General features: G+C 35.2%; 2 protein-coding genes across 5 annotated transcripts in view; one reads left to right on the forward strand and one right to left on the reverse strand.

Moving 5' to 3' along the window:
- On the forward strand, positions 1-3,417 carry LOC121418370 (MAD2L1-binding protein-like). Its single transcript, XM_041612201.1, has 2 exons — positions 1-221; positions 2,671-3,417. Exons 1-2 carry the CDS (start codon positions 51-53, stop codon positions 3,196-3,198), a joined length of 699 nt encoding a protein of 232 aa, XP_041468135.1. The 5' UTR covers positions 1-50; the 3' UTR covers positions 3,199-3,417.
- A 10,590-nt stretch (positions 3,418-14,007) lies between these two features.
- LOC121418371 (putative FERM domain-containing protein FRMD8P1) overlaps positions 14,008-17,261 on the reverse strand; it is a 31,197-nt gene continuing 27,943 nt past the window's right edge. For all 4 annotated transcript variants that reach the window (XM_041612205.1, XM_041612203.1, XM_041612204.1 and 1 more), the window contains 2 exons: positions 15,363-15,475; positions 14,008-14,485 (listed from right to left, as the gene is read on the reverse strand). In XM_041612205.1, coding sequence (XP_041468139.1) covers positions 14,418-14,485; positions 15,363-15,475 — 181 coding nt within the window. In that variant the 3' untranslated portion in view covers positions 14,008-14,417. The remainder of the gene's footprint in view (positions 14,486-15,362; positions 15,476-17,261) is intronic.

Raw genomic sequence — 17,261 nt, forward strand, 5'->3', positions numbered from 1 at the left:
GGAAATTTCAAATCAAGGTCAAGGAGCTAGGAGCAGGGAAGTTGGAAAGAATGGCAACGAAATGTGAGAAAGAATCTACCTGTAGAATTTCACTAAATGGCTTTGTCACTCAAAATATTAAGAGTAGAATAGTCACAGAGATTCTTAAATATCTTCTCTACCATCGGGAGCAAATACCACTGCCTTTTGATCAGCTATATTTTCAATACCAGCGACCGGAAGTGAGTAGCTCAGTCCCATGTATTTTGTTTAGCGTAGTTTTATGGGCGTGAGTTCCCCCTAAATTAAGAATTGAATGAGTGGGGCCTAATAGAAATTATGAAGAACGAAGACTAAGAAAAAGAAATATATTGAAAGAAACTCAATTAAGCAAGGAAGAAAAAAGGGAACAGGTAAGGGAAAAGGAAAGCAGATAAATGATGGCTTTGGTCTAGTTAGACAGCATCTGATTCGAGAAATTTAAGAATCTAGGCCTATATATTTTTTTGAAATTTCTCCTTGTACACAGATGGCTTGCTATCGTGCAGCCACCATTAGAGTACCTACAAATAATGCAAATCCTCCTGTCGCATCGGGGCTTGTTGATTTTTGTTTTGATTTCATAAACCTGTATAAAAAGAACTACCAAAATTAAGATTATTATGCCGTTTTGGCCTGAATAAAATGCACCAAAGCCATGAAAGCAGGGAAAACTAAAAAGGGGAAAAAACAATGACTTACTTCGGCTGTTGCGCAACTTCACTTCCCTGTTTTATCCAAACTTAATACATAAACATATGAATATTGAGTACCCTGTACAGATGGAGCTAGAACTTTTGTCTCTGTATTTGGTGAGTAGAGCCAATGTACATGTAGTTCAGCGAAACAACAAACATAACAGTAGTGCTGTAGTTTGGATCACCTTCCAAACCGGAATCCCGCCGGGTTGAGTTGGTTTGGTTTTGAAATTACGAAACGGGCTACACTGCCAAGCTCTCTCAACCTGGAAAATTAACTCAAATGCTTTCAGTAATCGCGATAAAACTAAAAATCAATTTAATTGTTTAAACATCGATCTATTCACCTGCAACGCCTTACAAAGTTAGAGGCAGACTCAAGCCAAGCCTTACCGCTCATTCATAACTTTAATAGGTAGTCCGGTCCGTCCATGCATGACAATTGGGACTAAGTACTTAGCTATGTTTTTTCAGCCTGATATCATCCAGCAGCAATCTTTGCAAGCCATGTGCTGCCCGCCCTGCGCCTATTCTCTAATCTGTTCATGTGGCTGTACTGTGCTTTTATCGCAATGTGTGTGTATTAGAGTATGTGTCCATTATAGTGCATGTTGAATGTGTGTGTATGGAGTCGTATGATTGATCACCTGGCCAGGGTGCCGTTTCACAAAGGTGTTCGTAAGTTAAGAGCGACTTTAAGAACGACTGGTGATCCTTTCTTACGCGCTAAACCATCGCCAATTCAATATACATCTCACCGCAAGAAGGGATCACCAGTCGTTCTTAAAGTCGCTCTTAACTTACGAACAGCTTTATGAAACACCCACCCGGAATGGTTTCAATCACTTGATCGAGGGTCCGGTTGTCATGTTTACATTAATATTCTTCTTTTTGTGAGCTACATGTAACTGTCATCGGTGGTGGTCATAGAGAAGTCTGAATGAGAATTATGTTTCCTTCGAGATGATTTTGATGACAAACAAATGACTTTTTTGTAAGAGGGGTGAAATATATTAATATTCGGCCCCCCCCCCTTTGTGTGTTTTTTAAGGGGGAGGGGGACTGGAAGAGTTGTGGTTAGTGTTGTGATGATTGCAATACTTAAGGCTTATATACCACATGTTATTTAATGAATAACTGTTGACTTCCACTTGAAAAGAAACCAAATAAATTCAATCCAAAACACTTAACATATGAAAATGTCATCCATCTTTCATTTGATTTTGTCTGTGATAACATGATGTAGCAGTAGCAATACCCACTTATTTTTTTCTTTTGAATTTTGACAATCTTCCTTTCAAGAATATCATCATTCTACTATTTCAAATGTTATAAACTTTTTTTGCTCCTCTCATTCTTGATTTGAAAAGAAAAGCCTGACCTGTACTTGATCACCTAATGTATCTGATATTTGATTTGAGAAATGAAATGAGAAAACCTGGTCACCAAAAAAAACAATCCCTGAATGTAAACTAAAGATTTCCTTTGCAGAAAAAAATGAAAAGAAAAAAGAAAAGAAGAGAAGAAGAAAGATAAAAAGAAAGGAAAGGGAAACAAATGATGAAAAGAAATGTAAAGAAAAATAAAGAAGGAAAAAAATGGAGAAAGAGAGAAATAACACAAATATGAAACAGCTGTTAATGTTAAAAAAAAAAGTTCAAAAAGCAGTGGCAAAAATAGTGATTTCTTGATTAGTTGCCATCCAAACCAAACAAAGAAGAAGTCTCAGAGACAGAGCCTAGAGACATAATAGACCTATTGGACTTTTGGTATAATGCTGCAGGTTAAGAGAGTGAAAGCATATTACAACTGTTAAGACTTTATGGGATTTGGAAAGAAAAACAATTCAGATAAGATTTAGCCCAATTTTTTCTCAAAATCAGCACTTTGGAATAAAGAATAAAACTGCACATGATTTTTTAATCAATATGATTGTTACTTGTTTTGTTTTTAGATTAATGAAGCTGACCACAAACACACCCTGTTCAAGAAGCGGATGACGCAACTATTGACGGAAAGTCAAGAACTCTTTGTGAACATTGATTCCCTCTTTCAGGAAACCGATATATCTCACATCATCGTCCTCTTTGGTTCAACTGTCATAAGCCCCAAGGAGGTGTATCACATACGATTCTTGAACAACGAACAAACGACTCAAACTCTTTCCGTGAAGCACTGTGTCAGGAGCGTCGCAAGGTCGCTCATCACGAGCTCTCCACTCGGGGACAGCCCTCTCCCGCCGGTCACCAACATGGTCCTGACTGCACATGCTCCTAGATCGTGCAACCCGACCTGGTTCAAGCCCAAGGCCAACTTCAAAGTGCCGAAGATGGGCCGTCACTGCAACATTGACATTAGCTGCGGGATGATGCACAGCAGAGTGTCTTCCGAAGAACACATTTGGATGCAGACTCCTTGTGGCATCAAAGGTCTCAAGGATACAGTATCTCCTAAAGCTCCAAGCGACCTTTGGTGTAGTTGATGAAAAAAGTTATAAAACAGATAGTTGTTTGATTTCGATAAGCTACATTCATCTTATAGGATAATAGAATGGAGTGAGCAGTGCCTTGTGATAAATATGACTTGCAATCAGATTCTTTAGTTCAGGTTTGCTCATATATTTACCAATACCATTGATATCAATCATAACATTGATTATGTTTGTTATATTACAAGGCACTAGGCTAGAAATTGAATATAAAATTTCAATACCTGCAGTGCTCATCATAGCTCTGTTTTTATAAATGACATTCATCTTTTGTGTTATTTTTTCTACACTGAAATTATGTTAGCCTTTTTATTTTGTTGTAATTGAATAATTTTAATATTTATTTATTCTTGAATGAAGCTGATAATAACTTTATTTAGTGATTGAGAAAAGAAAGTTTTGTAAAAGAGACATTTTATTTGTTCCTTAAATGCATAGACAGCATAGTCAATGTTGTGTATAAAAATATATGATTTTCCTTTTTTTTACCACTATATGCAAGTATGTTCTAATCAGTAATGCCCCCTTTTTAAAACATGGATGAAACAAAGATGTCCATTTAGGGAGAATAGGGAAGTATGGAGGATTTGTCGTCATACAATGTTCTCCTTAATGATATATTTTAAGATTTAAAAGTTCTTTTGTAATCAAGCGTTGTGGTCTAGGGGCCTTGACTCCGTCCTTTCAATCAGAGGGTCGTGGGATCGAATCCCAGCCATGGCATTAATTTCCTTCAGCAAGGGATTTTATCCTCACTGCTGCACTCAACCCAGGATTGAAACCCTGAAAGCTGCCAGGTTAAAGCTGGGCCCTGTCTTACAAAGAGTTACGATTGACTCAATCAATCGTAACTCTATGGACATCCATCTGTGTCATAATTATTTGTACAGGATATTTGCACAATATCCTTTGTAAACAAATGCACGAAATTTGCATCATGGTTAGAAATTTTTTTTGAACAAACATGCATAATAGATGTTGACATTGCTGGCTGTCCATAGTTGTGATTGATCAGGGGCCCGTTGCAAAAAGAGTTGCAATCAAACGCATCTCTAACAATCATGCGCAACTTCATTTTCAACCAATCAACAGTGCGCATTTTGGAGTTGGACTTGCGATTGATTTTTTGACTTGCATTTAAATGCAACTCTTTCTGCAACGGGCCCCAGATCAATCGTAAATCTTGGTAAGACGGAGTGATAATATCTAATTTCTTTGAATGAGCATGGAGACAATACGTCCTATTCTGTGTATGATTCTTATCATTAAAAATTGTCCCTAACCATGTTATATAGAGGGCAATCCACCTTTGTACGTGTACATTGTATCGTAATGATTGGCTCTACCTCGTGTCGTGTAGTGAAATTAATATATATATTCATTTTAATATCCCAACTTATTTGTGGAGATGTTTTGGTGTGGTGGTTCAGTCACTTGACTCTTTAAAGGTCGAGGGTTCGAATCCCACCCAGCACTAATGTCCTTTTGCAAGGCACTTATCCATGTTTGTCACTCTCCAGTCCACCCAAGTGTTTCAAGTGTACCCGGGATGATATGAATGTGAATATGATTAGATTGGCATGGGTGCACTGGTAACAATACAGTTGCTTGGCCAGGATGCGCCCCAGGGAGTGGAGATGGTGCACTTTATGTGTGGATCCAGTGACAGGGATAATAAAAGTGCTTATGTAGTGCTATGTAGATGTAACTATTATCATATTTTTTATTATTATTATTATTTTTGTGTGTGTTGTTTTAGACATTTTCCAAACGATATTTTGAATGTGAGATTGTATCCAGTTGTCAGTACAATATATAAATAAATTCCAGCAGAATTTTACTAATGACCACAAATTGTTTGTTTGATATAAATACATGTTAGTATCAAATAATATCAATGCATGGAAAAAGTTGAGAAATTATTCTATAAATTGAAAAATATGCTATGGGTCTATATGGCAACATCTTTGTCATGAATGAATATAATTGATACATGCTGTCACAAAATACTTTTCTTTCTCTTAAACTTGTTTGATATGTCCATAATTGTGTGCTATCTTTGCTTGATATTTACTTGGATATTTGCATACTGTAGATTGTTCCAACTTATATCCAAAAGTAGATGTACAGTCCAGGGGCCCGTTTCAAAAAGGACTTGCAACTGTTGTACTTTGCCATTATGGCAACTACCATGGTAACAGGGCTCAGCAGCCAATCAGAATCAAGGTTGCCATGGCATTTGCCTTAAAGGCAAGGTTACAACAGTTGTAACTCTTTATGAAACGGGCCCCTGGGAATACAAAAATATCATGACATCCAGCACTAATTTATAATTTGTCTGTTTGGGATTTCTTTTTTAATAAGTACTTTGTAAAGTAAAAAATATAATGTTATATTTCAGTCTCAGAGAACAAAATTGCCTCAAATTTTTTTTTACGAAGGTCAAAGAATGAAACCAGAATGAAATTTCTCATATCATTCCCCAGGGGGGAAAAACATCCCTGCCCAGAGTTATGAGCAAAATAAATACTTACCTGGTTGCCAAAAATATATTTTTTTTTCTGGAAAAGTTCCCCTCATAACAAAATATTGGAAATTAATGTATATCTTATTCTTTGAGAGTGGATGTAATGCGAAAGTAATAGTCAATAATTTGACACACTTTGAATGAAATTACCTGTATGTGGTGCCTTGTCCTAACTAATTTTCATGTTATTTGAATAAATAAATTTGCCTTGCTATCATGTACATTGTAGAAGCACTTCCTATGTTTTCAATATTTTATGTTGCATCATTGTAACATGAATACACTGAACAATGAAAATATTATTTTTTTAATAACTAGAGGGTTTTTGTTTACATACATAAATCCAGTCTTTCAAAATTGTTTTTACTTCATCTACAACAGGCTCAGTCTTGAGGGAAATGCTGACTGATTATCGGTACCCACAAAGATTCAGATATTTTTATTCATCTTTTGTATTGATTGTGAAAAGTGTGTGATGGGTCTCCAGATGTACCTTGATAATCATAAAATGTTTACATTATCTCTATGAAACGGTGTGTCCCAGAAAAAAAAGGAAACTGGTTTTCTCAGGTTATTCGTTCCAGCATGGACGAGTGCTTTAGGATATCTTACTGACATCTTAAGAAAGTGATGTGTTTCTGCTTTATGATAAGATACATAAAATGCATTGACGAGGCAAGAAAAAAAAGATATTTCAATGTCAAAATCAAGTTGCACACAAAATTGGTAATGATGGTCTTGCATCAGAAAGTGATGACTCACTAGAATTTCTGTTACAAATATATATTGCTTTGTCTTTTGTTTCACTGGCTCTGTAAATTAAAGAGGTTTTATTCATTGTATTAGTGTCATATTTGAAACCCAAATGTATTTGATAATCTGTGATTTCTATCCCTGCAAATGGGTTTCACTTTTTATGGGATGCACTGTATTTTCTTCATGCATCAACCTCTCTGAACATTTCTGAAGTCAAATGTATTCCTAAACAAGACCTCTTTCTTAGATTATTCTATGTATTTATGCCATGTAAATCAAATTTTGTACCAGCCAATTTCAGGAGTCCAAGTAATTCAACAGTTTGACTGTATTTGGCTGATATACACTCAACCCTAATACACTGAAGTTCAGAATATAAATATTCTGAACTTCAAGTTGGGCTAAATTTGATGGAAGAAATGGATGAAAAATGAACAATATAGACTTGTTTAGATTGTAATCCTGTTTGCAAGATATAGCTATGCAATCAACTTCATGTATAGGTCTACACTGTGTGTTATTTGTGTCCTTGAAGGTTTTTGCAGACAAAGATATCATTTCTTGTGTTAACTTTTCAAAACTTTGATTTGTTCCATTTTTAGGGTTCCAGGAAAAAAAAATCTGCTCAACTAAAAACCTCAGATTCCGTTAGAAGTTTATTGGTACCTAAACTATGTGTGGGTTTGTTGCACTATATCTGTAATAGTTTTTGATTACTTCAGTGAGATCTGTCTATAGTGACCACCCAAGTCCAAGGGAAACACAATATATGGCCTTTCTATACAGGTTCCTCCATGGGAATCGGTTTTTGTCATCTCTATCAATAGATGACTGCTATAGGCAGTTTCTATACACATAATTTACCTTTATGGTAATCAGTGTTAGTGGTCATTATATCCTACATAAATTACATTCTGTATGCTGATTGGTTTAAATAGCATCATGTGGACAAAAATGTCTCACTATTTTGCGATGATGTCGAAAATGAAACGCCCACCGAAGAAAATGTGCTATTCCGTGACGTCAATGATGGAATAGTCGACTACTGTTATTATGACTGATGTCACAGATCATGCAATCTCTCGGGCGCACCAGTCAGCGAGTTGACTCTACCTGGCAAGTCCCGTGAAGGGACGGTGCAGGCACAAATCCGCGTTCCGCTGAGCGCATAGTTTCGGGAAAGGTAGATCGGTCTGCGGAGCGCGTTATCTATATTTAAGTTAAGATTAAGAAGCGCTGAACTACATGTACAAGAGTAGATAGACTACAGGTATTGATTTTTATTTCGAAAATATAGAGGGAATTATTTATCCTCAGTTGTACTGGCCAAATTACTATTTTTCAGTCACAAGAATAGTAATGCCAGTCCAACCTCGGAAAATAATTCCTGCTATACTTACTCAAAGCCTCTCTATATACTATAGAGAGGTGACTACTAAAGAGAGGCAGACATTGACAATATTTGTCTTCTTATATTCTGGGATTTTACTTTTTTTTCTATTTTTTTGATGAGAGAAAGTGTGTTGTGTGTCGATTCATAATGAATTTGCAATCATTCTTTTTTAAACCTGTCTGATATACTTTCAAATATTCTATCATGATTTTTAAATAAATGAAATCAATAGAATGATCGAATGCTATTTGTGTGTTTGCTTCATATTAAAGGGGTCTCACATTCTGTATTTGTAAGGTCTTATTCCATAAAACCTCTTATCAGGTCAAATTCTAAATTTATATAACAAATTGCTCTCAGCAAATCAATTTTATGCTTTTAAAAATCTATAGTTGCTGACACGTCACTTATAACAGGTTTTATGATTTTTTTACAGCAGTAAAGTTGTTATAGTGCATAGAAACCATTACATGTATGGTGGACACCCTGGCTTCATACACAAAAGTATGTAAAAAATTGTTCACTTTGGAGCGATGTAGATGCATACTTTAAAAACTGAAAAAAGGTTTCAAAATTGCCACATTGGGGAATAAGAGGGAACATTTTTTTCAGCCCTGTCATAGAGATGAAATAAATAAGACTTATGGGTCAAGAATACATGACAAGGTTACTTCACTGGAGTATTCTGAAATGGAAGGATGATTTATAGGGTCCATTTTGAAAGTCCAAGCATGGTGTCCAAGTTACAATGACAGTGACTGCCCAGGGAGGATGCAGTGTCTCAGCACTGCTTTAATCATTAATTTACTGCAAATATGAACCGGGCGACACCTTGAGTCTCGCCTGGTTCCTAACTTACAATGCATCATTCTCAGTAGTGTAGTCTTGTAATATAAACCCACTTGAGTGATAAAACATGAATTCACTACTTGTATCACATTCATACTGCAATAATTATGTTACTAAGTCGCTATAAACAAGTACTTTTCCTGTTAAGAAATCTTAGTTTCTCTATACAGATAAAATTTTAGGCTGATTTATTCTCTGAATTAAATCGTTATCTGAAAGGCACATTTCAAGACTTGCTATTTATGCACACAAGTCAACAGACCACACACAGTTCGCTCCCTCTTTTTTTTAAACACTCAGCAGAAGTCAACCTTCATAAGTCAAATAATAACTTAAAGCATTATTTCATACCAGCATTAGAAGAAAAAAATATAAAGATCTTATGTAAGTCAAAATAGATTTTCGTGATCCCAGCAGATTTGATTTCAGCAAGGTCACCTGAACTTTAATTTTCAAAAGTAGAAAAAACAGGGCCCCTTTTTATAAAGAGTTACAACTATTGCAACTTTGTCATTATGGCAACTACCATGGCAATAGGAATCAGCAGCCAATCACAATCAAGGTTTCTGTGGTAGTTGCCATAATAACAAAGTTACAACAGTTGTAACTCTTTTATGAAACAGGCCCGAAAACTTTAAGTCATTAACGACACAGAAAAAGCAATATCCTTGTTTTTTACGTTTTAATAGATGAGTTTGCGATGTTTAAGATATAATTGAATTCTGACATTCACGATATATGATCTATCTGGAAAGTGACTGCACATGAGTAATGATATATTCAGTTAAATTGGTTTCACAACAGACAGTTTAAGTTTATTTAGGAAATCACTATGCAGCACAGCAATAACGGCATATTATTCTCACTTGTTTAAATTACATGAATCATATGTATTATCCAACCTTGGTCAAATATATTGATTTTCAAATGTACATTCATTATAAAAAATATTAAATTCACATTCAATCAAATAGGTAAGATTAATATGGAAATAAGAACCCCACTGTGCCCTGTAACAGGGCTCAACATAAGCAGTGGCCCGAGGCAACCAGAAATGAGAGTTGGGGCCACCAAACTTCTCTAAAAGACCACACTTGGTGGCCCTGTTTGGCCACCAAAGTTTGGATAAATTGTAATGTTTTCTATTGTTTTAGGGCCACCAAATTTGTTTTGCGGGCCATCAAAAATATGAAATAATGATTTTGGTGGACTTATCGGGCCACCAAGAAAGAAAGTTAGTGCCGAGCCTTGCCTGTAATGTAAAAAAAAAAGTCAATCACTCAAACGATTGATACTGCATCTCAATCCATGGTTTTCCATGGACTTTAACTAATATAAAATGCAAGATTGTTTAAATCTTTGAAGTTCTTACAGGACACTGGAAGCATGAAAAAGATAAAGGCAAAAGAAAGCTTTGGCTTTGTTCTGGAAATTATGCACAATCAGGAAAAAAAAACTTAAAAAATCAATAATATGAAATTTTCATATTGCATAAAATCTATTTCATCAAATGATCAAATTAAATTATTCAATGATATGCAAATAGTAGAATTAGATGATTTAATGTTCTGCAGCCTGCTGAGATAACATTGCAAAATACGCCAAATCTTTCTATCAATATTTGACATTTAAATTCATACAACTACTGATTTGCAACTACTTCCCAGTCTTCTCCATCCAGCATGGCTGCCCTCAGTTCATTAATGTTATAAAGGTGTTGTCTTTCTCCAGAACACTGATTTAAGTGGCTAGTCTTTCTCCCTCTTCTTCAATTCATAAAATCTTTCTTCTCTAGGTAATATATCTAAAACAAGTTCTCCACGAAGGAATAATAATCAAATTATCTATGTATATTTCCCACAGAAATTAAAAATGTATACAAATTTGGTCTTGAGCAACATAAAAGTAAAAAAATCAGCAAAAAAAAAAAAACTTCTTTAAAACTTACCATGAATTCAAAGAGCCCTCAACTTATATGACTATTAGAAATATATTGAAAAAAAAAAGTTTTGTGAACTATGAAATGATGGTGAGTTAACCCTATGTTGTTGCTGTATCTAGCAGCGATTTCCTCTCAAATATGATATTACATCCATTGAAAATTTTAAACTTCATAAAATGTTTCAATTGACCCTTAAAAACTGTCTTAACATGATTAAAGTGATTCACATATAAAATCAAATCAACAAATATTCATGAAATCCACTGTATCAATAAAATTATTTTAAAATATTCATTATGTTCAATCATAAAATCAAGGAGTACTGTTCTTGTATATGTTTGAGTACCACACTGGCAAATAGACAACAAAGTGATTAAAATCTTATTTACAGGACTTTGCTGATAATTACATGAAAGAGTTGCTTTGATAATATACACACAATCACAAATATCATATACTTTGGTTTATATTCACAAACAATATAAGCATTCATAAAGTTTACATTAAAATTCATTATTTCTATTTATTCAACACATACACAACATTTGATGATTGTTTAGTTAATTAGGATAAAGCCATTCACCCAAACTAGAATGCACGCAATCTTGTAGTCTATGCAAATTCATACCAACAATTTCAGCAAGCAGGAAAAAAAAATGGTTAATTTGGTATTACCTTCATGAAATTAATTGATCAATTTGTGAAGTAATTATTTTGTTTATACAACGTGTATCAATATAGAAACACACTGAACTGGTCAAAAGTCTTATTATCACATGATTAATACATCAAAGAAAATAATGAACTGTATATAGAAAAGGATTTCAGTTTAAACATATCAATCCTTATCAAATACATGGACAGTTAAAAATATTTATGCTTGTCTATAAAAAAAAATACAAGTACATTAAAACGGCAGTGTTAAAAGTAAAATATTGCATTTGGAAACCCAACATAAATCATGAATTTGTACAAAATAAAAATCAGCTTTAAAATTTCAAGTCATAAAGCCAAAAATTGAGTGTAAATCTCAGCAGGGTATGTCATCAAAACAGGAAAGCATGCACACATTATATGCAAATAAAGACAAATTTTGTTTGTAATTATAGTGATTTGTGTATTTCTAAAGTGCTATTTAAGAATATGATAACAAACAGGGCAATAGTTTTTAAGCATTATGAGTTGAATCAGATTGGCATATAAAGCCTACTGCACACGACATGACCCACCTGAGGCCAGATTTTTAACAAACGACTTGTTTTGCCTCAAATACCACAGTTGCGACGAGTAATATCTCGTTTGAATCTTACAAAGGAATGCTACAACGAAACTTCAAATGCAAATCTTTAGCCCGGGGTCAGGATAACTTGGTTTTAAACCATAACCAACTGAGATATTGCTTTGTCAACACTACGACTGAATATCGTCCTAGACCCTCTCGCATAAAAGTATAATGGTAACTTTGCCATTCAATGGTATATAATATACCATGATTACAATGCTCAACAGCCAATCAGAATCAAGGATTTCAGGGAAGTTACCATTGAATAGCAAAGATACCATGATAGTAACTTTTATGAAGCAGGATCCTGGGGCCTATTCATTCCTACACGGACATTCACTATAAAAAAGATAGTTTTGAAATTAAGTTTTCATCTCATTATTAAGAACTTTAGATATGGATGGTGATATGGATCCTAAACGAATGATTGGCTGAAATGCATCACATGACCAGTCATATATTCCAGCTAACAAAATGACTGGTACTCGTTCTATTGACTGGTCAGATGAGAATGAATACACATCATTTTGCTTGAGCATTAGAATAATCACACACATTTAAGTAGCTTTCAAACAGTCTAACCGCCTCTGACTTATCATAAATGGGGGATTTATATAGCACACGTATCCACCTTAATCGGTGCTCAAGGCGCTCCTTTATTACCCCGGTTAGTCCCTGGCATGTTAGAACTGTTCCAAAGGTACCTTGCGTGTATAGTTCTTACTAATGTCCTTGCTGATGTGTATTATTTGTATACTATAACATTTACAAAAATAAAAAATCAAATTAACAGAGATGCCAACTTTTGGAAATCAGAATTAGGGAGGATTTGCAACCGCCACCAAATTATGTGCGCGTAGCGCACATCTCGAGCGCAGAGCGCTCGACCCTTGCGACCGGGGTCCGGGGGCCCGCCTTAGGGCCCTGGAAGCTCTGGGTTTCTAGATGCTCTCTGGTGCAATCTGACCCTTATTTTGGGGCATTTCACATGTTTTGAAATAAACATTGTTCCCACTTTTTTAACATCAAAAATATCAAATATGCATTTTCACATGTTATTTATAAAAAATGAGGGGACAAAAGAAGTACCTGTTCAACAACAATAATAAGGATGAATTATCACTATCGGCTATAGGCAGGTTATGTTCCACTATAAATCCAGTAAAGAAAAGCTCAGCGCTGGTCCCTTGCTTGGTGAAATAAAGACAACAGGGTACTAGTGGACCTCGAAGTCGAAGATCTTGTCATCGCAATGTCCGCGTCCGTAGGCTAGGCCTATGCCGTTTGCTCCCGAATGAAAGTGCTTCCGAATTTAATATCATCACGACCTCCCTGCTAAACTGAAATGTCCACGCTGCAAATTGCGCAAAATGCATGGTAAATTCCTCTTTCCGACTTCCGAACACACAGGTACTGGAGACTATATTCAGTCTTATACTTCTGAGACCATTTCTTGGTCTTCTTTTGTTGATTTTCCGCCATTTCGTGTCAATATCAACCCATCAATACGCCGAAATCACACACCGATATTCCATCACACGACTCGACAAATCCAGTGGCCGCGAGCGCACACGCCTCGCGAAGCTAGCCGGGCCTACCGGCCTGGTGCACAGTGGATTCCCGTTGGGCATATCACATGCACCAGCTTTTCGCTGCTCCTTATTTGTCTACTTTTCACACAGAATTTAGTAGCAGCGAACGTAATGGAGTTACTACATGCTAAAGTTAGCAGACGATACATGTCCTTCCAATCCAATTTGATCAATGCAAAAAAATTGTAATTTCGGGAGGATAAGGATGGTAATCGTAAGGGCGGGAGTTGGGATGAATTTTCGGGAGCCTCCCGATGAAATCGGGAGGGTTGGCATCTCTGAATTAATAAAAATGGTGGTGTGGTGTGCAGTTGGCGAGAGTTTCTCAAAGATAAGAAGCATACAGTCGTATACCAATATATGATACACACAGACACACTCCTGATATCTACAGGTAAATAATGCAGAAGTGTTGGATTTTCATGTTTAATATGGATCACATATTTCTCTGGTGTGTTGAACGTTGAGGATGGCATTCCAGTGATTCGTCGGGACTTCTCTCCACACATCTAAATACATGTGTCGTCGTTCACCGCATACAACTGGGTGTTGTAGCGTGTGCCTGTCATCCAAGCAACATGGAGCAGTTGTGAACTGATGCAGAGGCTGATGCAGTTTGGTCCCTGACCACATCTTTCGGCTGCTGACATTAAAAGTCGGCCCCTGACATAAGTAATCATATGTGGTTGATTCATGCGTCTGTAAAGACCCAATAACGTACACACTGCTTTCGAGCGCCACAACGACACCAGCTGCATTGTCCGATATGACTATTGAGTCAATGTCAGAAGCACAGACTGTCTGTCCAAGTTCAGTTTATGTTCAAAAGCTCTGATATCAACAGGTTCTTCTGACCAAGAGGAAGGTTCCACTCACCTACCGAACAGACTGTGGAACGTGAATGACCTCTTGACCTTTGGCTTCTTGCTAATCAGTTCACCTGCAATAAAACAAAGATGCTATTATTAATATCATTCAAAATAAATCGTAAAATGTAGCTTCTATCCCGCACTCTTCAATTTAAGAATATTATCATTTTGCATGCTCCATCGCATTGAAGTATTTCACCTCATCTTTTACATATTTATTACATATATCTATAAACAGTGCTCAGAAACATTCGTATTAGGTGCGGTAACTACTACACATCTATCTTGCCTTGCAATGATTTTTTAAGTAGTATACCGTAGTAAATATAATGCACTTAAGGATCTGATATATTTATTAAAAATGTCAAGTTTCATCATGATTGCTAATTATCTAACATTTATCAATATTTTTGTAAAGCACTTTGTAAAGCCCATCAATAAGTTATGTCAATAGGAAGAAATATGTCAAATGCTAGACTGTCTTTGCTAACGCTGAGAAATGATATGATTGGGAGGCCCTTGGGAGAAAAAAAATTGAATAATAACGCAACACCCTGGAAGACCAAAAAGAATATAATAATCATATACCAAGGGCAGATGTACATTACATTCTAAAGGAATGTCACATATAAACAGGATGGAATTGACAAGCACCCTTGAAAATCTTGAAGTGCAGATTACAGGAATTGGCAATCCTCTATAGTGGATAACATATGAAATATACAACATAACTTCTGACTTGTGCTCGTATGTTCTATACGTCGTCAGCAGACACAGTTCCGGATACAAAGTCTGATCGACAAGTGGGTCTGCCTGCAAGACTAGCGCATATAAAACTTGCTGTTTGAGCGGAACCTTCTATACACAAGTCATTGGGAGGACACATTAGGCCCCATATTCAGACCACTTAACTCGAGTGAAAGGTTTGCTTTTATACTTGCAACGTACCTGTATTTGAGAACGTAGAGAGACACAATCGATCCATTTTACTACACAATCCTGTTTTGGGATCTCGGGTCGGTAACGTACCGAAGATAGGTGCAGTGGCATCAAGAGCAGCTCTGTATAAAGACAGAAATCCAGAGGGTTAATATGATGAGTCTGAAGGTAAGACTACCATAGATTCATTCATATTTACATATAGCTGATCATTACATAGTTAACATCCAATGATTATCATGTATGGAACAGTTTATCCATTGACATAAAACCCTTTCAAATCTATCAAATACATAGACAGCAGTAGGATGCACTAAGTATATGTGCCTTAAACCAATAAAAAAAAGTTTTTTATTTAGTTATTTTTAGTGATTTGTTTGATATTGTTGTTTTTCTTTCTTTAATTCATCTTTTTTTCATTTTTATAAGTTTGTATTATAAGTCAGATTTTTAAAAATTTATTTATTCATCTATCTATCTATCTATCTACTTATTCATCTATTCATCTGTCTATCAATAAATCTATTATTTATTTATTCATTCATTTGATTTTTGTAGACAATATTTGAATTTATTCAAAATCATACTCTGCCTCTGACCCCCATGAATTAAATAAAGAAAAATGAATTTTAATATACAAACAATCAAATAAAACCTGTGTGCTTGTTGAATATGACCTAGACTTCCAAGATCTATTGAAACCTACAAAGTTTTTTAAAGGCCAAAGGCAAATACATAAATATATATATTTTTTAATGAGCTTATTTTCCCGGATCTAAAAAAACCTACCAAGTTTGTTAAAGGCCAGAAATCCAAATATATTTTTTCTAAATGGCCTAGTTTCATCCGGATCTGTTGAAACCTACTAAATTTTTTCAAAGGCCAGAAAGTCAAATATATATATTTTTTAAATGGCTAGTTTTCCCCGGATCTAAAGAAACCTACCAAGTTTTTTAAAGGCCAGAAGTTAAAATATATTTCTTTCAGAATGGCCTAGTTTTCCCATGGATCTATTGAAACCTACTAACAAAAATTTAAAGTCAGAAAGTCAAATATATCATTTTGAAAATTGGCTAGTTTTCCCTGGATCTATACTACCCTACCAATTTTGTTAACTGCCAGAATGTCAAATATACATGTATATTCTAAAAAATAGCCTAATTTTCTCATGATCTGATGAAACCTACTAAGTTTTGTTGCAGGCCAGAAAGACATATTCTTTCCTCCTTCTATGATTTGAAAATTATTATAGTACTCATTCACTAGTAGCTGATATGTATTTTCAAAGCAAATTGCATTAAAATCCCATATTTTTGCTTTAATTGAAAGTAATCATCCGTACTAAAAAATGGATCAGAATTGATAATTCTACACTTCTCCCTCAGTTGTAATGGTAAACAGATTTACTTGAAATCCACTTTATCAATGCTACTTCATACACAGATATCATGAGGGAAAATGCAGGCATAAATACCATGATATTCCGAGAGGTTTATCTCTATCATTGTACAGTAGAATGAGCTCATATATCAAAGCAATTTAAATAAACTCAGATCTGCTCCATATACATGTATTTACTTATACAAAAAAAATCTGTCATAGTTTAACCAATTTCACTAAAAATGAAAGTTGAAATGCCGATACAAATGCCTATATACAAATCTAATGCTCCTGTGTGATGAAAAATTATATAATTTTCCATAAGTTATTCAATAAATAAATGAATAATCTATTGCGCTATTGCCCTTATGCACAGGGGAACTGCAAGTTATATATAAATGGCAGGTGTGCCCAATTTATATCACACAAATATCATAAGCCTCTGTTGCATTTGGCGAAGAGTCTGATTCAAGTTTGATACAAGCCCAAAAGTGGATTGTTAGACCATCTTTTTTTTTTTTTAGTGAG

This window comes from Lytechinus variegatus, chromosome 7, assembly GCF_018143015.1.
Source record: "Lytechinus variegatus isolate NC3 chromosome 7, Lvar_3.0, whole genome shotgun sequence".
Taxonomy (NCBI): Eukaryota; Metazoa; Echinodermata; class Echinoidea; order Temnopleuroida; family Toxopneustidae; genus Lytechinus; species Lytechinus variegatus.